Here is a 20,767-nt window from a genome sequence, read left to right as displayed (position 1 = left end):
TTCTCTAACATCCTTATAACTCTCTAAACTCTGAATTTCATGTTGTATTTCTTGTGACTCCATTTCTATTAGAATCATTGGCCCCAACCTCTCATGTTTAGTAAAAGCATAACTGACCCTTCTTATCCTGGAAGCAGCTGGTATCACATTTCCAGCACATCAGCCAGTGATTTAATACCATGAATTATTCCCCATGTCACAACCTTCTGCAGCATCTAAAAGATTTACCAATACCAATATATGGTATGGGGGGAGCTGCTGCAATGGCGGCTGCTAGGTCTTGTTTTCAGGGGAGGCCTTATATTTCTAAGCTGGAGCAAAATTGTACTAGGTCTTATTTTCAGGGGATGTCTTATTTTAGGGGAAACAGGGTAATTCATTTTATTGAAAATTTTTTTTTAAAAGGAAAAGCAATTACAACATTAGAGTATATCGATCCCGGTATTCCATCTAATGCCTCTGCACATCACAAAAACATATACACAATTTCATTGGGCATCATCAATTGAGTAAACTGCTACAGTTTCAAAATAAAGTGCCAGTGCATGTATAACTTTATAGCAGCTCACCATACAGTCACCATAAGGTGCAAGTGCAGGATCAATAGCCCATACAATAAAAGTAGGGTATAGAGCAAATTAAATATACAGTTACCCACATAGTCTCCAAGACATCTAGTTCATATTAAATTAACTTACCCATAATGTATGCTAAAGATGAGTGCAGGTGCAAGTACCCTGACGCGCTTTTTTTCGCGTGTGCTGGATAGGAGGAGGAGGTGACCCCTCCTCCATCCATAGAGAATAGCGGCACATGTGTGGCACCGTATCCCGGCTGTGCTGTTATTGCTGTCTATGGGGACGTACATGCGGCCGCATGTACGTCCCAGCAGACGGCCATGTGAATAAGCCCTAACACCCGCGATCGGTGCTAGCAACTGTCGCTGGTATTACTGGTGGGTGCTGCAATAAGCAATATACTACGTCACACGTTGTTAAGGGGTTAAAAAAAATCATGTTTTTGTTTCCCTGTTATACCCGTGGGTGTGCCAGTGTGTTAATCACATTTTCTCCAGTGGATATATACACCTGTGACGCAGTGTTGCCGGAATGTGGCCTTTGCTGTGTGATATATTTGTTTTGATAAAAACCTTATTTGTTTTATGTGTGTTTGGTAGTTGTCACAGTTTCAGTATAAGCAATACTGTAGATAGTAGTATGTTTAGAGTTTACTGGCGTTTACAGGTTTACTGAGTGCTGTTGCCTTTTTTCTCTGTTAGTTCATTCAAGACACTGTGTTGGGTAAAGTGAACCTGTAGGTTTGGAGAGTACATGATAAGCACAGTTCAAGGCAATATATCCTCACAGATCTGAAATCTGCCCTACGGCTTACACTTGGCTCCAGTCTTGGAACAGGGTTGTAGAAAGGTTAACATGTAGGAGACTTATGTAAGTTGTGCAACCTGATACACAGAGCTTAAAGGGGTTGTCAACTTTACCTCATGCTTTTTGTAACGTGCATAAGTGTGGAGGGCAGGATGTTAGGTAATTTACCATTGTGCATATATTTAAAGGGCTTTTACCAGCTGGATGGAGGATTGTATGCAAATGCTTCTTATTTTAACAGATGAAGTACATTAATTGATTAGGCAAATGATATTTGTTGAACAAGTTTTCCCTTCACCTGTAAAAAAAAAAACTGCATCCAAAACCACCTCAAAACTGATTGCGATACAGTTTTAACTTTTAACAGTTGACCCCCAAATGAACACTAAAATATGATAAAAGATGAAACAACCCCAAAAAGAATGTAAAAGTATGTTTCTCCTGAGCGTAGAGTTGTCCCACATGCACATATAACATGTTGTACGGGCAATAGAGGGAAAGAGGGATGTTTGCCTTTTAGAAGCCAACATTGACACCAATCCTTTACATGTGTCAGGGTGCATTTGGAGAGTCGCTATAGAAAGTGTCTTTCCAGATCACCCAATTGGCCACTTGCTGTTTTGTTCTTAGCACAGATGTAAAGTCCCCCAGCACAACCCAATATTGCATTAACCCCTTAACGCTCTGCGCCGTAGCTCTACGGCGCAGAGGTGCAGGGAATGTATGAAGAAGGCTCACGCGCAGAGTCCTCTTCATACAAGGGTGGGGGTTGTTGCATAAAGCAGCAAACCCCCACCGCTAATAACCGCGGTCGGTGCTTGCACCGATCGCGGCTATTAACCTTTCAGTTGGCGCCGACATCTTTATTCTGATTGTCGATCGGTTGCCATGGTAGCTACGTGGCTTCTGCAGATTCGCCAATGGCTCATTGTAATGAATGACCTGAAAAATCTACCCTAGATGGTCTAAGAAATAGTGAAAAAAAAAATTAATAAAATATTAAAAATTCAAATCGCCCCCCTTTCCTCAGAACTGATATAACACATAATAAACAGTAAAAATCACAAACTTATTAGGTATCGCCGCGTCCCAAAATGCCCGATCTATCAAAATATAAAAGCTGTTACGGCCGGCGGTGACCTCCGAGACGGAAAATGGCGCCTAAATGTCCAAAATTTGACTTTTACACCTTTTTACATCACATAAAAACTGATCAAAATGTCGCACAGACCTCAAAATGGTAGCAATGAAAACGTCGGCTCATTTTGCAAAAAATGACACCTCCCACATCTCCGTACCCCAAAGTATGAAAAAGTTATTAGCATCAGAAGATGGCAAAGAAATTTTTTTTCTTTTTTGTACACATTCGTTTAATTTTTTAAAATGTATAAAAACGCAATAAAGCCTATATAAATTTGGTATCTCCGCGATCGTACCAAACCAAAGAATAAAGCTGAGGTGTTATTTGGAGCTCACAGTCAAAGTCGTAAAAACTGAGCCCACAAGAACGTGACGCACGTGCAGGTTTTTTTTTTAAATTTTTCCGCATTTGGAATTTTTTCCCAGCTTCGCAGTACAGAGCATGTTAAAATAAATAACATTACAGGAAAGTAAAGTTTGTTACGCACAAAATAAGCCCTCACACAGATTTGTACACTTAAAAATGAAAAATGGATTTTTGAAGGTGGAGAGCGAGAAATGATCGAAATAACCCTGCGTCCTTAAGGGGTTAAAGAAAAAGGGTTGAAACTTCAAGCTCTGTAAAAACGGCTTGCTCCTTTTATTGATCCATTTGTAAATACATCAAGTAAACAGCTAACGCGTTTCTGGTGTACTAGACACCCTTACTCATGGCTGAATTTACAAATGGATCAATAAAAGAGCAAGCTTTTTTTTATGGAGATGGATGTTTCAGCCCTTTTTCTTTGATAAATTTGGAGAGCCCTAGTAGTACAAAACAGAGGGGAACCCCAACAAGTGACACCGTTTTGGAAAGTACATTATTATTTGCTCGTAAACGTGTTTGATTCAGTTAGGCCCTAAAAAGGAAAAATATGAAAATTTTCCGGTAAAGGTCACTTTTACCTCTAATTTTTGTAAGCCACAATAACCCCCAAAAATGTGTAAAACTTTCTCCCGAGTGTAGAAGTGCCCCACATGTGCATATAAAATGTTGTATGTTGTAGACATGAAGAGTTGTTTTGCTTTTTAGAAGCCAAATTTGACAGAAATCTTTTACATGCATTTGGAGAGCCTTGGTGATATAAAACATAGGAGAACCCAAAAAGTGACCCTGATTTTTCAAATACACACCCCTTTTAATTTAGGATGTAATATGTGTATTTGCCCCTACAGGTGTATAATTCAATTGGGCCCTAAAAAGGAGAAAATGTTCCTATAAAGGTCACTTGTAACCCTGATTTTTGTAAGCCACAAGGGATAAAATAAAAGTTTTAAGCCAGAGCTCTACCACTTCCAAAATCATTCACCTTTGTCATGGAAAGCTTCAGTACATATTTCAGAAATATTCTTGTTTCCAAAATAACTCGCACAAACGTATTTCCTCCTTTGCCTTGGGCGTTTGTGTTGATAGTTATTCCGAACACCGATGTTCCAGGACACTAGAAGGATTTAGGTGAACTAAAAGAAATGGCATATTTTCGATAAAATGTACTCACAGACATGCAGTAAAAAACTTGCATTTGATATTTTAAAGTCTAGACACCACGCCAAGTCTGTCAGCCCCTGTCAGACTTGGCGTGGTGTCCAAACGTTTAAATATCAAATTCGAGTTTTTACTGCATTACCACACGCACCAGGAAGGGGTTTAATGAAATCTACCATTTTCTCTTATGCAAACGTCCCTTGAGAATGCTGTTACTACACTGCAGAAACATATCTTATTCAATCCCTGATCTGAGTGGTTTTGCTCAATAAACAATTATAAATTTCAGGACCATGGGAAACCTGGGTTGCATGCTGACTGCTGTGTTTCATGGAGCTGGATGACTCGTATAAAGCAGCTGGGGGATGGGGCAGCGATTTTGATTATTTTTGCCTGTCAGGGACAACAAAGTGATGATGTATTCTTGGCTTATGCTGGACAGAACAAGGCAGGAGCAGTGCATAATTAGTGTGAGGAGAAGACCCAGGCAGCCACAAGAGTGCCAGGGCCTCATTATCATCATTTTATAATTTGTTTTTTCAGCAAAACCACTCAGTTCAGGGATTAAATAAGATATGTTTCTGCATCAGTGTAGCTACAGCATTCTTAAGGTATGATTCCTTGATAATTCATAAAAGCAAATGGCAGTTTTCCTTTAAGCATAAAAATTACATAAGATAAAAGGAGGTTTCACACTAGATTACAGCTAATTGTGGGGTCACCACCAGGGGAGGCTTTCATTGTAAATGGAAGAAAAAATTGTCAAAAAAAAGTCACATTTTAGATTCAGATTTGTCCTCCCATAACTATTGGCTGTGGAAAGCTACACATTTCGTTACACCCTGTTTCTTGTAATGGTTTGTTATAGCATTGCTGGTCATCTTGTTTCTCCTGTTAATTATTAATCTTTTTCGGTATCGGATTTTTATGTTTATTTGCAAAGCCGACATACGTTTATCCAAACCGCACTAGTAACTTGCTGTACATAACAACATTTGTCAATAGAGACTTCACCTTATCTGAAACTCTATGATGCAGTGTAGGGAGAGGTCGGTTCTGTAGAGCTCGGTGAGATAAACTGTAACCGTATATTTTTTTCCTGGCACTGTTTCAGGAAGTCTGATGTATCATGACATGAACCGCTGGTGTCCCTGAAGTCCAATGTTCCTATTTTGTAAATGTTAACTGGTTTATGCTCTGCTGTAATGCACCTGGAGAATTACTTTGAAACCAGTGTGTGCTCCCATCATCTTTCTGCTGTGTCATATATGTGGTGTGAATTGCTAGCCATGTTAATGGGTATGTGTAAGCATAAAGAGGAAGAATAGAATGTATTTTGTACAGTACTGCATCTGATATAATGGGGTAACAGGCCTTTATTTTCATTTTATTCTCTGTGTTATTTGCATGCACCTCCTTTACTGACATTATAATCACTCTGGGCATCTAAACCATTTTTTACATTAGCAGATGAAATGACAGTCAGGATTTTATTAATATAATAATCCTAGAAATATTGTGTCATGTTTATAGGACACTGATGCTGCACGGATTATTCATAGAAAAATGTTTGAGACTTGAAAATCACCAGTATGAGGTTGATATATTATCTTCCTTTTTCATCTGCTAGAAATAACCTTCCATTGCGTACACATTAGGAAGCACAGGAGGCCACAAGTAGGAAATGAAAATGCAACGGCTCATTTCAGTAGTGAGGACATTTGACGTTTATTTACATAATACAAAGTATACAGCCATCTTTGAATACATAGCTCCTTTTTTACCATATATACTTGAATATAAGCAGAGACCCCTAAATTTTAACACAAAAAAACTGGAAAAACCTATTGTTTTGAGTATAAGCCAAGGGAAGGAATTGCATTGGTCACAGCCCCCCTGTAGTATATAGCCTGTGCCAGCCCCCTGTGGTATATAGCCTGCGCCAGCCCCCAATATAATGCCTGTAGGGAAAAAACAAAAAGTGTACTCACCTTCCGATGTTTTATGTTGTTTTATTTGGAACTATACAATATAATGATCCAATAGGCAGAAGCTACCTCTGGGGAAAGCTACAGGCAGCCTGCAATTTTATTGTAATATATATTGTACAGCATGTAGGAAATGGACCCTCGCTCACTATAAAGCCATGTTAACAAATTAACAATAAATAGTGTTGTCCCTTGAAGCTGCTCATTTACTGGGATGTCCCTTTGCACCTAATATCATTTGAATTGGGGTAAAGTATGTGTGCCCACTGTTTGTAATTGACTGAAGGGATATGTTTTCTTATCTTTTCCTCCGTTATTTTGCAAAATCGTTATTAACCATTAAGATTTCATGATTTCCAGATTTACAGCTTCTCGTGTTTATAAAGTGTCATTTCTAACAAAAAAGCAGATGACAGAGGTTTTCTTTCCTGTCAGCTGTCATCATTTTTAGGAGATTGTGTGAGTCTATGGTTTCCTGCAGGGAAAAGCGGCCTTGAAAACTTCACATTGGAGTGATAAAGGGAGATTTATCATGGCAGGTACACTAGTTTTCTGGTGTACAAGCGCTGCAATAATCGCAATTCCTTGTGAACCATCAGGAATTACGATGATGTCCCCTCTTATGCCTCTTCCACGCTAAATAGGAGTCTATCGGTGGGGAGGGGACAAGCCTAGTGGCGGATGTGGACCTAGTGGGGTGTTCCTTCCCTGCACATGGCCGCAGCAACCCGCCAGATGCATTAGGAGGCCGGAACCTTATGATCCACTGATTATGTTGGGTTCATATTAGGTGAGTTGCACAAATGCTTACAAACAGATTTTTGTAACATTGCAGCCATAGAACCATTTAGGGATAAGGGTGATGCTTGTGAATCATAGTTTTCTCTAAAGAGCTGCATTGTACAGTTTGTCTGCACCTCGGTAGCAGGGAAAATAAAAAAAAAATAATTCCAGATTTTGGGGCCCTGTTTAAAAACTAAAATAACATTGCGATTAGCAGGTTAATAACTAGACATCCCCTTTGTTCTGTTGATGATAATATCCAAGCACAATTGGTTTTATGTAGTGTGAAGCTAATATTTGTTGTTCTAGTGAAATGTGTTCTCTCTTCCACCCACACGATTATCCTTTGCCAGTGGCTGTGGTGCTAAGGAGAAGCATAATTGATCCAGTCTAGCTAAACTGTTGGCGAAGTGAGTGTTTGTGCCATACGGATTTTCCTTGTTTACGTGTAAACAATTCTGCATTTGATTATTTTTTTCCCCAGTTTTTGTTTATGGTTTTTGCTTTTCTTTCTTCATAGCCATCATAAGTTGGTGTATTCAGATAAGTTCAGGAAAACAGAAATATGTGAATAAATCCAAAAACTAGTCTGCAATTGCATGCTGAAAAGAAGGGACTTCCATTCCGTTACGTTGCACACAGCCCAGGTGTCAACAGCATTTGAGGTCTGCTCATGCTCCGATGGCAATATAAAAAGGAATGCCTGCGTACTTGGGCAGGAATAGGACACACTCTTTAATTTGTGGCTTAGCCGTCGGCTCATACTCGACTATGGAAACCATGACCATGTGTATATGTCAATTCAAATACAAGTGACTGCGTGCATGTAGCCTGATTCATTCTAGAACCGATAGGTGTTAGGATTCATCCCAGTCCTGTTTTGCAAGTAGGAGTTGCTTTTTTGTGACATGGTGAAGGACTAATTCATTATCATTTGCTATATAGATATAATTTGGATTGGACAGTGTGACTTTTTTTAATGAAATTATTTCGGTAAGAACTACTGGTACTAGTCTTTAATAATTAGTAATTAGAAACAATGGACAACTCCTTTAAAGGAAATCTACCACCAGGATCAAGGATTGTAAACTAAGCACCTAACCACAGATGCGGCCATAGGGTTGCCTACACCTGCATGTCAGTGTGCTTGGTTTACAATCCTTGATCCTGGTGGTAGACTTCCTTTTAAAGGAATTCAACCACTTGTAAAATACACTTTTGAGCTGAGCTCTATTACTAGTAGTCATATTCTTACTTATAAGTGCACTTATTTTCTAATTATTGGAAAATGGAAATGTGGTGAAAACGAGTTATAAAAATGTTTAAATGAAGCTCCGACACTCTAGGGTTTAACTACTGTGATGCTTAGCGCTCCCGATTTTAAACATAATTATGCACACCTCCCTCCCCTTGTACTGGCCAGGAGCCGGTGAAGTCTCGTGTCGGTTGGCTGTGCAGTGTGGACGACATTTTTTTTGGACACAAATTGACTTGAGGACAAGGCTCAGCTAACCAGCCACAAAGTTAATATTTCTTTTTCTTTCTGGTTTTACTGTAATATGTAGAACCAAGGGGATAAGATGGTGAAAAGGTTGAATATATATTTTTTGTGCATTGTATCTGTATGGTGTACCCTAAACCAGTTTTCTGTAAACTACTGTAAATGTATAGAGCATGTAGAATGCATTTTTGTCCTAAAAGGAATTTCTGCAGAAGGCCAGCCCTACAGAAAGAAGAGCTATATAAAGATGATTTTATGAATTGCACTTTGTACAACAATAAGTTCTAGAAATGTCTTTTCGATGAATTATTAAAGGAATGAAGGATATCTGTAGGTTAAGTTCTTTAGAAATCTTTTACAGGTTAAACATTTTACAATAACTCCTATACCTCTGGTCTCTGGTGTCATTAGTTTGATTTACAAGACATTGGCATCAATTCTTTTAACAACAATTTTTTAAGGCACAAAGGTTTATAACAATGGGTGTGAGTTAGTACCAGGTAAAGAAACATGTATTTCATGTAAGAACATTAAGCATGATTAACAACATGGGCATCAATTTTTAGTTATCCATCTACACCAGAAGATGTTTGTCTATTAAAAGGGTAATGCAGTGATTAGAAATAATACGTAGATCCACAGGTCCTTTAGGTTTCCTAGAGGATATTGGAGGGGTTGTGTAGTATGGGGCGTAGTATGCCCTATACTTAATATACCTTTTTTCATCCTCAGCTGTGTCTTTTTACTGCTGTTTTAGAAAGTAATCAATATCCAGGGATATGGCTAGGAAGGATAACTGGATGAGCTTCTTCCCCAGGATTTGTGTTCGGGAAACTCTGCTTGCTCTTGGAAGTGTTAAAGGGGTTGTATTGGAGCTACCCAGTGAATAAAGTAATGTGATATGATGAGTAGGTAATCGCCTTAAATAATAAAGTTGATAATTTTTGGTATAGTAGTAGGCAGATCTTTGTACTCCTATATTACTACGGTATGTATGTACAAAACAATTCACTACATTTCTGTGCTTATTATAATGTAGCAGTTTTATACCTGTTATTTTATGCTTACTGTAGAAACAAGAACCAGTATGTCCATTTTATTATCTGTACCCTCATAACTTACATTCAGTGTATTCCTTAGAATGGTCCACATGTTTTAGGGCCTTATTACAAAAGAGAGGGATGATCAGCATGACCCTTTCTAAAGGTACACCTCACTACATAGTGTATATATAGACTGACAGCATTTACTTTCTTTCAGCTTGTATTTGTGTTAGAGGCTTTCTTTGGCAAGAATAGAGCGTTGGAGATTACTTGGTAATTAAGTAAAAAGGCTGTTCCTGAATGCATTGTTCAGTCAGCTGGATTGACACGCTTCATTATGGCGTCATGAGATCTGCTAAAAGGGGAAGCAGAATTTACTTGTTTGTGGCTTTATATGGTTTTGTGTTGTTTTTCAGCATCTCTCCACCAATATACCTTCTGTATAGGAAAACATCTACCGTATATACTCGTGTATAAGCCGAGTTTTTTAGCACACAAAATGTGCTTAAAAACCTCACCTCCGCTATGACCAATGCATTTCCCACCCTCGGCTTATACTCGAGCCAATAGGTTTTCCCAGTTTTTGGTGGTAAAATTAGGGGCCTTGGCTTATACTCGAGTATATACGTTACTATTCTGTCTATTTGTATGTATGAAGGTTGTTTAGCATTTTTTTACCATTGAAGCTGTCAAAGTGCCAGGTCCTGTTATATCCGCTTTGTAGAGTGAAGGTATGTAGCCTTCCCAGCCTCTTCTGGGCCAATTGCCGATACGGTATTCCCCCTGACTGGCCCAGTGAGAGAATAGTAGCACTAGATTTGCAGCTTGGTGTCAAACATTTAACACTTCTGGTATGAAAATGCTCTGAAACTAAAACATTAAGTCTGCAGCCCTAAGTCTACCAGCTCTCAACTCGCCCATAGCATTGCAAGATTTCTGGGTAAATCCTTCTTGTTTACCAGTGTTTAGAGAATCTCCCCCCCCCCCCCCTCCCTTTTAATCTTTATGCAGAATAGTTGAATAGTTCTTTGGTGCACAAAGCGTGTGGCAGTGCTAGTGAGTGCACTGGGTTTCATATTACAAGCAGTGTCATTGTTTACATGTGTGGTTATGGTTTGGCTGGAAGAAATCTGCAAGTCCCTGTGGTATCAAAGACCTTAGTTGAATATCTTCAAAAATGACATGTAACTGTGGTGCATGGACCATTTTCCTAGCACGCCCCTAGACAATGAATATTTGTAATAATTTTCTGCTGGTCACTGACCTAAGAGTGCCATCTATATTTGTAGGATCAGTCAGTTGCTGTTGGCATGTGAAGCTTGGCATATGTGCTGGTTCTTGTGTCAATGCCTGCTGTAGCTTTTTATAGCAATCACAGTTGGTTCTATGCCTATGCCTATCATGAAGAGGTCCACTGTCCACATAAGCTATGGTATATAGAGCTGCTTTATCTCCTGTAGCTCTGATTACAACCTTGAATGGATAGATCCTGTGTGCAATGTGCAGGTTTCTCTTCCAGTGCTGTTAAAGCAATATTTATTGCAACTGCTCAGAGAGGATTGGCTTCCAAATCGCTCTGTATTTGAGGAAGGGATTTCAAAGGAGCAGATGTTCTATTAAAGAGCTGACGGGAGCTCAGTCGCTGTTTCATCCCATAGCAGTGGTTAGTTGTTTTTGTTTTTTTTAATATTTAAATATATTTCTGTTGCTTCACCCCCCCCCCCCCCATTTGCTTAACGAAGGGAACAACTTACACAAAATCTTTTTTTGGCACAGAAGCAGAGACATATTGCTACCTTGGACTCCTACTGGCGCTGACCTGCTATCTTATTGTTACAGGATACTCAAGGCCTTGGAATGCTAGAAGTCTAACTGGCTGCAGATTAGGAGACAGCCATCAATATGGAGACTGTCGTCTCAGAAGCGGAACCTGAGAAAACTTTGGTGAGTTAATGTGAAGTTTGAATTACATGTGGTTATTGATGTGCTGGCTAATGTTCTTTTCATGTCCGGTTATGCAGGTAAGAGAAAGCAAAGGCTTTATGGAATGGTACTACATTGTAGGAGTCCATCCTGTAAAATGATACTCTATAAATGACCACAGGATTTTCTCTTGGTGTGTTTATCAATCGATTACAACAGTAAGCCCCTAGATCATATATATATTAAATATAATATTAGGTTTATGTGTTATGCTAAAGGAATAGTTCTTGGCTCTGTTAATTACATTATATGTGCTTGATGACCCTATAGGGGGTGCGAGCAATCCTTCTTTTTATTATAGTTCCTACAATAGGTCACGTCTTCCAGAGTTCATGACTGTTAAACTGGGTCAGTAAGTTGGCATGAGTCGGTTAGTGTCATGCTAGTCTGTTGGTATCTTTTGCGAGTGATCTGGACTATCCGTTTATAAATATATAATGTCAGGATGTATTACACTTGGAATCCTTGTTATCAAATGATGCAGCTGTGGTATAAATAGCAGGGGACAGAACACACATATTGTGGCTACTCATTACCAGGACATGTCTTGCTGTGTTGACTCAAGCTAAAAGACTTAGGTAAGCCCTTAGTTATATCATTTAATTGTATAGGATATGACGTACACTCTGTTGTATCATTGTAAAGATGGCAACAGCTAGAATAGAAAAAAATGCATTCTGGTTATAACTTTTGTCACAGATTTTTGGAATGCGGGTAGCCCTCCTTATTCTGAAGCCATATGTCCCTATATGACTATTTGATCAATATATATATAATATATATTTATTTTTGCTTGGCTTCTGGCCCAATTTAATTCCATTATAGAGTGGGCTTTTATCCAGGGCTGTGCAGTCGGTAAGCCAAAACTCAGGGGTGCACAAGCCAGGCCGACGGGCTATATGCTGACTGTTAACTGTAACTGAAGTGACATAAATGATGGAAGCTTTCATTGGTACATGTAGGCCCAGGTAGCTTTGAGTGCAGCTGAGAAGTTGTCACTGCTCCCAGGTCCTCCCCCGCCGCTGTTCTTTGTCCTGACACTGGTTTTATGCATTAACAATAGAACCCAAAAGGCAGGGGAGGACCCAGCTGTGGTAAGTACTTGTTAGTTGTACTGTACTCTGGTCTACTTGTCCACTCCGGTTCCTAGTGAAGTTCTGCTTCAGGTCCTGATGTTGCTGCATACAACCAGCATGGGAAACAGAGCAGCACAAGGAGGGGGGAAGAAGCTGCAGTGTAGTGCAGGGACCCTTGGTAAATGTGCACCAATGACACTCTGGCAGCACTGCTATATAACTGCTCTCTCAATGAGATCTCTGTCCTATAACCCAGGATAAAGCACTTATCTGCATGTAACTTGCAGCTCTCTTCTCCTCGCAATGTGCTGTTCTGTGATGTGTTTGGCGACGGGAAGTGAGTTTCTGTGAGCTTGTTGTGGAATGCAGGGAACAGCTCCATGGCATCAGACAGTAAAGCAAGATGGCGTCCCTGACCCTAAAGTCAGGAGTTACAGGGTTGTTTCTAGTGGCAACTGAAATTGTCTACACCAGGACTGATAGATGCAGGTTATATCTGTGAAATGCTGTATTTTTGTTAATAACAATGAATTAGAGAATGTGTTATTTTGTTATCCTGAGTACAGTTAGAAGTCTTGTCTTCGTGGGAATACCCCTTTTAAAAGATTTTTACTGTGGCGATAAACTAAATGCTTTCTCAGTTGCTGACAGCTTGCTGCATGCAAACATGGCAAATTATATTTTCTAGTTTCTCCTCTGAATAAATGACATGATTGTTGTGTCTCCTGTTCAATGACGAGATATTATTCTTTATTTAGCTTGTACACAGGAATTATTTGAAGCAGCAGCTCTCAAACACCTCTCCTTTCACATTTGTATCTATAGAAAAGCACTTGCTGTATAGATATTTTAATAACTGGTGTTACTTTCCCTTCATAAACCAGTGATTTCTGCCACAGTGCAGTTTACAAGGAATAATGATTGTTGAGATTTTTACAAAGTATGATCCTCTAAATGGCCAGAAATATTATTAATTCACGTGTATAAGCCACACAGAAATTAGTTGCCTAAAATTAATCACAAAACCATTCACTAATCAGTGTTGTGAAAGAATTCTGGGTCATACTTAAGAGCTCAGTGGCTCCAACATCCTGTTACTACCGTGTTTCTCTAAAAATAAGATAAAAAAAAAGCTCTAGTTACAAATGGCTATATCTTCTGTACCTATAAACACAGTTCTGGTGCCATTTTAAAGAAGAAAATATCCCCCCTCACTATCGCCTCAGCATTAGTGTTTTTACTTGCCACAGAATATCCATTGTTATTCCTCTGACACCTTCAAACTGTAGATCTACTTTTTAATTAACTGAGCACCGTGGAGCTTTCTATCTACCTACCACAGTTTCTAAGCTATGGCGGTTTGTAAGTAGGGCATTTTTTTTAGCAGTAGAACAAACATTTTAAGCCCTGCACTGAAGGTCAGGGTAGGCTTCATTTTCGGTATGGATAACATCCACAAGTTAAAACGGCTTTCTCATGTTGGCAGACTTTTACATGTGTGCTGCCAACTGAGCATGATATTTTTAAAGTTCTCCTACCATCTCGGTTATCACTCTACACAGTTCCAAATAGATGTGACCTCAGAAGAAGAACCATGTATCTCACTTTCTGGTGAAAGGGATCTTTCCAGGGAAAATAATACAAATGTATTCTGTCTAGAAGCACACCCAATTGAAGGTTTTTTTCTAAATTGAATTTTCTGTAACCAAGCCATGTCAAATAAAGAACACAACACGCAAGAAATATGTTCAATTAAGCAAAATACCATCTGTGAAATTTGTCAGTGGTAATGCTACTGGATTTTTTTTTTTTTTTAAGGGTTTGATCAAAGACCCTTGTTTTCAGTAAAAATGTAATGATGATTCTACAGCCTACAAAAACACTTTTATCAATTTTAAGCCTTCAATGTTTTTTTTTTTTTGTTTTTATATGCATGACTATACTGCACAAGGCAAGATCTATAAATACATGATTTGAATGGTTGCATAGAACTTTTATCTTGACATTTGACCCCTTTGGGTACAATTGGAACTTTTGCCGCCGGGAGTCATTCTTATCTGACCACCCTGGCTTTACAAAATTGAGTTTATAGCAGAATGGTCACAAATTCCCACAGCCACACTCCCAATTGATGTAGTTTCTCGCCCTAGAGGAAATAATGCTAAGAAGGTGGTCCAGCACTATATTTATGCCAATGATTTTGCAATGGGATGTCCAAAATGTGGATAAAAGAGTGGTGCTGACCACAAACTTGTCCATATAGTATTGGTGTCTCTCAGTCTCTCACTAGTTTAAGCCTTAGTGAAGCAGCAGTACGGCACTCCCATGCCCTCTGCCCCCTTCCTCTCCTGCAGCCCACAAAGATGGAGGAAACGGATGGAAGTTTACAGCAGCGTCTATAAATTGCTGTCCCTCAGTATGAGGGTAAATACTTGTTTGCTGTTCACCTCTTTCTTCACAAAACACCCTCAGAAACCCTACCAAATAGGATTCCCCAGTTCCCAACTTCTTTTCCCCCAGCTACTCTGTTTTCTTACATTTACCACATGTAACTTTGTCCTTATTTCATGGACCACGTATTGCCATTTAAATAAGTACTATGGGGAAGATTTATCAGAACTTCTAACCCCTGGTGTACAAGCCATGAAATAATTGCAATTACTAGCAAACCGCCAGTAAATGTCATTATTTTCCCCTCTTATGTCACCTTCATGTACTTGCTACAGCCAGCAAACTTTATGGCTGAGAGTTTTCAGGTTGCTGTGCAAAACTACAGCAGCTCCTGCCTCCCCTCTGTGCCACATTTACCACATTTATATTGAGGGGTTGGCGAACAGCATCAGGATTGTTCCGGACACAGGATAGTCCCACTCTCTGCACATTGTACTGCAAGTCAAATGTCACATTGTCCTTATTTAATGGACCAAAATGACTTCTATCTTTCCTATACATAATCCCACTTTGCTTTCTTCCCTGCCGTTACTTTCCACCTTCAGTTCCTGCCATTTTGTGACCCCCACCCCCCACTAGTCACACACAGAGCTGCTATCACATCCTATGTTCCTTGCCCCCTCCTCCTGACACAGAACCAATAACACCTTGTGTTGTCCTAAAGCTTCCCTGCTAAAACTCCCACAGAGTGTGTCATTGGTGATTTAACCTTTACATGGTGGCTTTGCTCAATAATGAAGATATGGCAGTAATATTTATCACTGTATGGAGGATACATATTACTTCTGGTATGGTGGTAATATTAATCACTAGATCACTCCTAGTAATACTATTAATTATATAGTCCTTTGTGTAGTGGTCCTTTATTATGTGCATGATGGTATTTATGTTCTAATAACGTAGATTGTTTAGTGGTATTGTTGCTAATATTGGGCTAAGTTACTAGACTGTCACTTTGCGATAGATACAGGGTTTTGTGTTAGAGTTTGGGCTTTCAGTCTCTAAAAGATTAATGGGGTTGTCCGAGTTCTTGAAAAAAAGCTAAAAGTGGCCGGGACAGGGCTGCTTAAAAAAAATAAAGATGTACTTACCTTCCGGTGCCCTCCGGTATCCAGCTCTGCTGTCACTCCGGTCCGGGCGCAATGTAAACAAACACGGCCGCCGGAGCAGCGCTGGACTCGGAATCCAGCGCTGCTTCGGCGGCCGTGTTTGTTTACATGGCGCCCGGACCGGAGTGACAGCAGCGCTGGATACTGGAGGGCACCGGAAGGTAAGTACATCTTTATTTTTTTTAAGCAGCCCTGTCCCGGCCACTTTTAGCTTCTTTTCAAGAACTCTGACAACCCCTTTAAATAGTGAAAGTGTCTTGCTGGCAGGGCGGTTTCTAGGTAAATTGTTATACAGGGCAAATCTCAAAAAAATGTACATTATGCCAAATGATATTTACACATACGGTACCCCGATAATGAAAACATGCTGTGACCCCTCTACTAAATACCATCTGCTTTTTATTATTTAATTTGTGTCCCTCTTTCATCACCCCTGCAGGACAGTAATATTCAGAAAGGCATTTTAAAACATGATAACCCCCCCCCCCCCCCCCCCAATTCTTTTGATTCCATATTTCTATTGTGGTATTGATGGTGTGGTACTCCTAATATATAGCTGCAGTTTCTGCTGGATAGAAGATTAGTGTCTCAACAGGACATGAATTGCTAAGTCTAAGGTGATAATTGCCTGTAGTTGGGCTGCTAATCTAAGTTTCCCATATTATCTTTTTTATCAAGAGAGAAACCTGCCATAAAACTTGATCACTTAAAATGAGCGTATTTTATGGTGTGAATGTAACAAAGTAATCATCTTTATTGCTTTCCAATAGATTAGTTATCAATTGAAGGTAAGTCTGACTGTATAGATGGTGTTTGGGTTACAGACCGGTAAAGAATATGTGGAATGTAGATTATCGTTGTTAAATTTGTTACCAATATGTGGTTTTTGTGTGTGTGATTTAAGGTGTCACATTGATTGACATTGCCATAGTAAAGATAATAGGAGATATATGTATAGAAGAACTGAGAAGTTCAGCATATTTTTATGTTTCAATGGTTCTTATTAAAGACGTTTACAAATGAATAATGGCAAGAAGGCACAATCCACCAGGTATTCCCACACAGGGGGTAAAAGCAGAAATGGGAAAGTCTGTGGTTGTGTGCCCGTTCTACATTTATGTACACCTAAGCAACTTTACATCAACTGAGAGAGAAAATCTGTCTTCACCATTTCTATAATATCCCAACACATTTTATGATTCCCAATATTTATTTATATGCTGAGACTACAATTCTCATAAAACCTTGCACAAATGACTGAGTGTAGTAAACTCTATCGTCATCTTGGCTATTACAGTACAAAACATTTATCTAAAGAAGACCTGTCACCAGAATTTTAACATTGCCAGCTGATAAAAGGTTACTAGTCCTCCCCATATCACCTAAAATTAGCTGCCAGTTGGGCACTATACCTTAATATTTTCTGATATGCCCCCTTATTTTGACTGACCGCTCTGCTCGTGTTACATTCATGTCATATGACCAGAGTGAGATGATCTCAAGTCCGTTAGCCTCCTCATATTAGCAAACTGTACCCGTACTGTACTGTATGTATGTGATCACAGCAGCCTCCATGGAGGCTATGATTTCATGTTATCAGATACATACATGGGGAACATTTTACAAATGTGAAGGGTACAATAAACACCCCCTCTCATTCCAGGTAATATAACATAAAATTGATATATGTGGCAATTTGTGCCAAATATAGGTGCATCTCAGTGGTGTCAAGTTGAAATAGACAAAACCAGAAACTGCTAGTTTTTACCAGTGACTGACTTTACTCTGGCTAACCTCTCCCCAGCAATGTGTGTGAGGAAGCAAGGGATTTGGAGGGAAAAAAATTGTTCCCACAAATAAGAACCTCTATTGAATCATTGTTTCTAGCCTACAGTATTTAAAATATCCATTTATATCCAATACAAAAAATAAGATATTTATAATAAAGCTGCTGAGGAAGAAGTGAAACTCGAAACACATCTAGAAGACTACTGGTTAATGAAGTCTATGCCTGGGATACAAAACATTAAACCAATACAAGTTGTAACAAAGTCTCTTTTATATCAGGACAATATGCTCTAATTGTTTGCAAACTTTGTTTCAATATGGGGGACCATCACACTCGGACTCAATCCTAAGCAGTGAGGTCACCAGAATAGTGTCACATGATCAGCAGGCTTAACGTATGCACTGAACCATCTGACACCCCAAACGCTGTAACCCCGGGAGCCTGTATTGAGGTGAACATTGAATTGACACCTAACCGTGAGTAAACCTCAGCTGTGATTTTTACAACTGGAAGCCATATGAAATATAAATTCATAATATTGACAGTTATATATATATATTTTTTTTTAAACATTACAGTTGGTCTTGGTGTTAGTCCAAACAGCAGCACAGCACATAGCTACAATAGTTTATCCTATAGAGTTCACCTTTAATTTCTGTATTTTTCAAAAAATAATACAGAACCCCATTTCCCAAATTAAACACTTTTCAGAGATGTCAACAGTTAGAAGGGAACTACAGATGTAGGACTGGTTAATATGACTGAAAGAGTTTACTCGATTGGTTGTCTCACAAAAAGTGGGATTCACCAACACTACAGACTGTTATCACGTGTAGTTAACCATATTCCTTGTTATTATTGTTTTGTTTTTAGTTTTTACCTGTAAGGGTTTGTGAACTTCGTATTTGGTTGGTTTCGGTTACAGATTAATTTATGATGGTCATTTGTAGTTTATGAAGACTTAAAAAACAAAAAAAACAAAGTTTAAACATTAGAATAAATAAAATAAATACCGTATTTTTTGGACTAAGACACAGGCACTTTTTGGCAAGATTTTTTTCTTGCTAAAAAGTGCGTCTTATATAGACCAAAGGTCAGGAGGATCCCGCACTGCCAGACCCTCCTGACCACTGTAATGGAGATTGGATGATGCCCTGAAATAGGCTTCATCCAATCTCCCAGAGAGGAGAGCCTCCGCACTGCTCTCCCCTCTCCCGAGTGTCCTCCAGGACCTGCGGTGATGTCAGAATCATGTGACTGATGACATGTTTCTTACATCGCCAAAGGAAAAAATTTAATGAGGAGCAATGGAGCACACTGTAAGGACGAGGAGAAGGGGGCACAATATAAGAAGGAGCATTGGGGAACAGGGTATAATGGAGGATGGGACCAGAATTTAAAGGGAAAAATAATTCTTCAATAGCAAAATGTGTTACATGCATTAGTAAATGTAATAACAATTACCACTAGAGTGGAAATATGAATTCTAAGATAAATGGAAGAAAAATTCCAATGACCCTGAAAAGTCATTGTGACCCACCAGAGATAAACACACACATATATATCTCCTTGATTATGAGTGTTGTGAGTCCCCATACTGCGAGAATTGGGACATGCTGCGCTTGGACAGGGTAATAAGAAGAAGAGTGGAAGGGGGACTGTGTGTGTAGAGTAGTTCCCACTGTGTTCCTTATGTGTGTATTTATGTGTATAGTAGCTCCCAGTCAGTGTGTGTGTGTGTGTATGCACAATGTATGCAGCAGTGCTGAGTGTGTTCCTTTTTCTGTTTGTTTGTATAGCTGTGTGTGTAAATGTATGGATGTAGCAGGCTGTGTTAGTGAATATATGGATGTAGCAGGGCTGTGTGTGCTGTGCTTTAGTTCGACCAACGGGAATATTTTAATTAGTTTAAAATATATTTTTCCTTTTTTGAAAGCCTAAATCTGTGGTGCATCCTATAGTAAGAAGTGTCTTATAGTCCGAAAAATACGGTACATAAAAATATAAGCCCCTAAAATGTCACTTTCCCAGAAAAACACTTAATAAAGTATAAAAAAAACAACCCCCCACGCACACACACATATTTGGTATTGCTGCTTCCGTTACAATCTGTATAATAAAACTGAATCATTACTGGACCAGCACGGTAAACGCTTGGGGTGAAAAACGCAAATAAGTTCCGGAAAAAGATAATTTTTAATTAATATCACTGAACAGAACAACTCTTAACCAGCCCCTAACCTGATTTACAGCTGAAAAACAAAACAGCTATGCATATGAAAAGATGGTGATGCTAAAATGAAGATTTTCTCCAAATTAGTTTTTATTCAGTAAAATTGAATAAAAACACAAACCTCCCACATATTTGGTATCGCAGCGTCAGTGACAATCTGCACAATATTATTATTAGACGCGCAAAGTGAACCCCGTAAAAAAACAACCCCAAAAAACGCTCCGAAAAAGATTATTTTTTAGTAATACCCTTTAAAAAAAAAATCTCTTAAAAGACCACTAAAAAGAACAACGCTTCTCGCAAAAAATAAGCCCTTAAGCAGATTTGTCAGCCAAAAAAATAAAAAAGTTATGCATATGAAAGTTGGTGATGCTAAAATTAACATTTCCACCAAATTACTTTTTAGTCAGTAAAAATGGGGGGGGGGGGGATCTATATAAATGACGTATTTTCATAATTGTGGTGACCCATAGAATAAAAATAATATACTATTTTTATGATATGGTAAACGGCAAACCTGAAGGGGTTAATTCAGTTCAGATAGAGAAAGAAAGACATGTGCAATAGAACAGTAATTAACAGACATATACACCAATTACAAGAAGTCATTAATTTACACTAAAGGACGTTTACAATTGTTGTCTGAAAAGTGTCCTTTAAAGAAATGTATACACCCCCCCCCAATATAGATTAGTCTTACTTCATAACTAAAGCTAAATTTAAAACAAGCCGCCTAAAAAAACACATCCGCCAAGAATTTA

At 38.9% G+C, this 20,767-nt stretch overlaps 1 protein-coding gene across 7 annotated transcripts in view; it reads left to right on the top strand.

The window, feature by feature from the left end:
- Positions 1 to 20,767, top strand: part of OSBPL8 (oxysterol binding protein like 8) — a 153,438-nt gene that overhangs the window by 25,948 nt on the left and 106,723 nt on the right. For 4 of the 7 annotated variants that reach the window (XM_072146772.1, XM_072146767.1, XM_072146764.1 and 1 more), the window contains one exon: positions 11,205 to 11,309. Coding sequence is in view for 5 of the 7 variants with exons in the window: in XM_072146767.1 (XP_072002868.1) it covers positions 11,268 to 11,309 (42 nt within the window). In the remaining 2 variants the exon portion in view is untranslated. Of the gene's footprint in view, positions 1 to 11,011; positions 11,029 to 11,204; positions 11,310 to 11,891; positions 11,927 to 20,767 lie in introns of those variants that run through there. The other 3 variants (XM_072146768.1, XM_072146766.1, XM_072146773.1) reach the window with 3 other exon arrangements.

This window comes from Engystomops pustulosus, chromosome 4, assembly GCF_040894005.1.
Source record: "Engystomops pustulosus chromosome 4, aEngPut4.maternal, whole genome shotgun sequence".
NCBI lineage: Eukaryota > Metazoa > Chordata > Amphibia > Anura > Leptodactylidae > Engystomops > Engystomops pustulosus.
The sequence above is the reverse complement of the archived record's forward strand: the minus strand, read 5'-3'. Positions and strand labels throughout refer to the sequence as shown.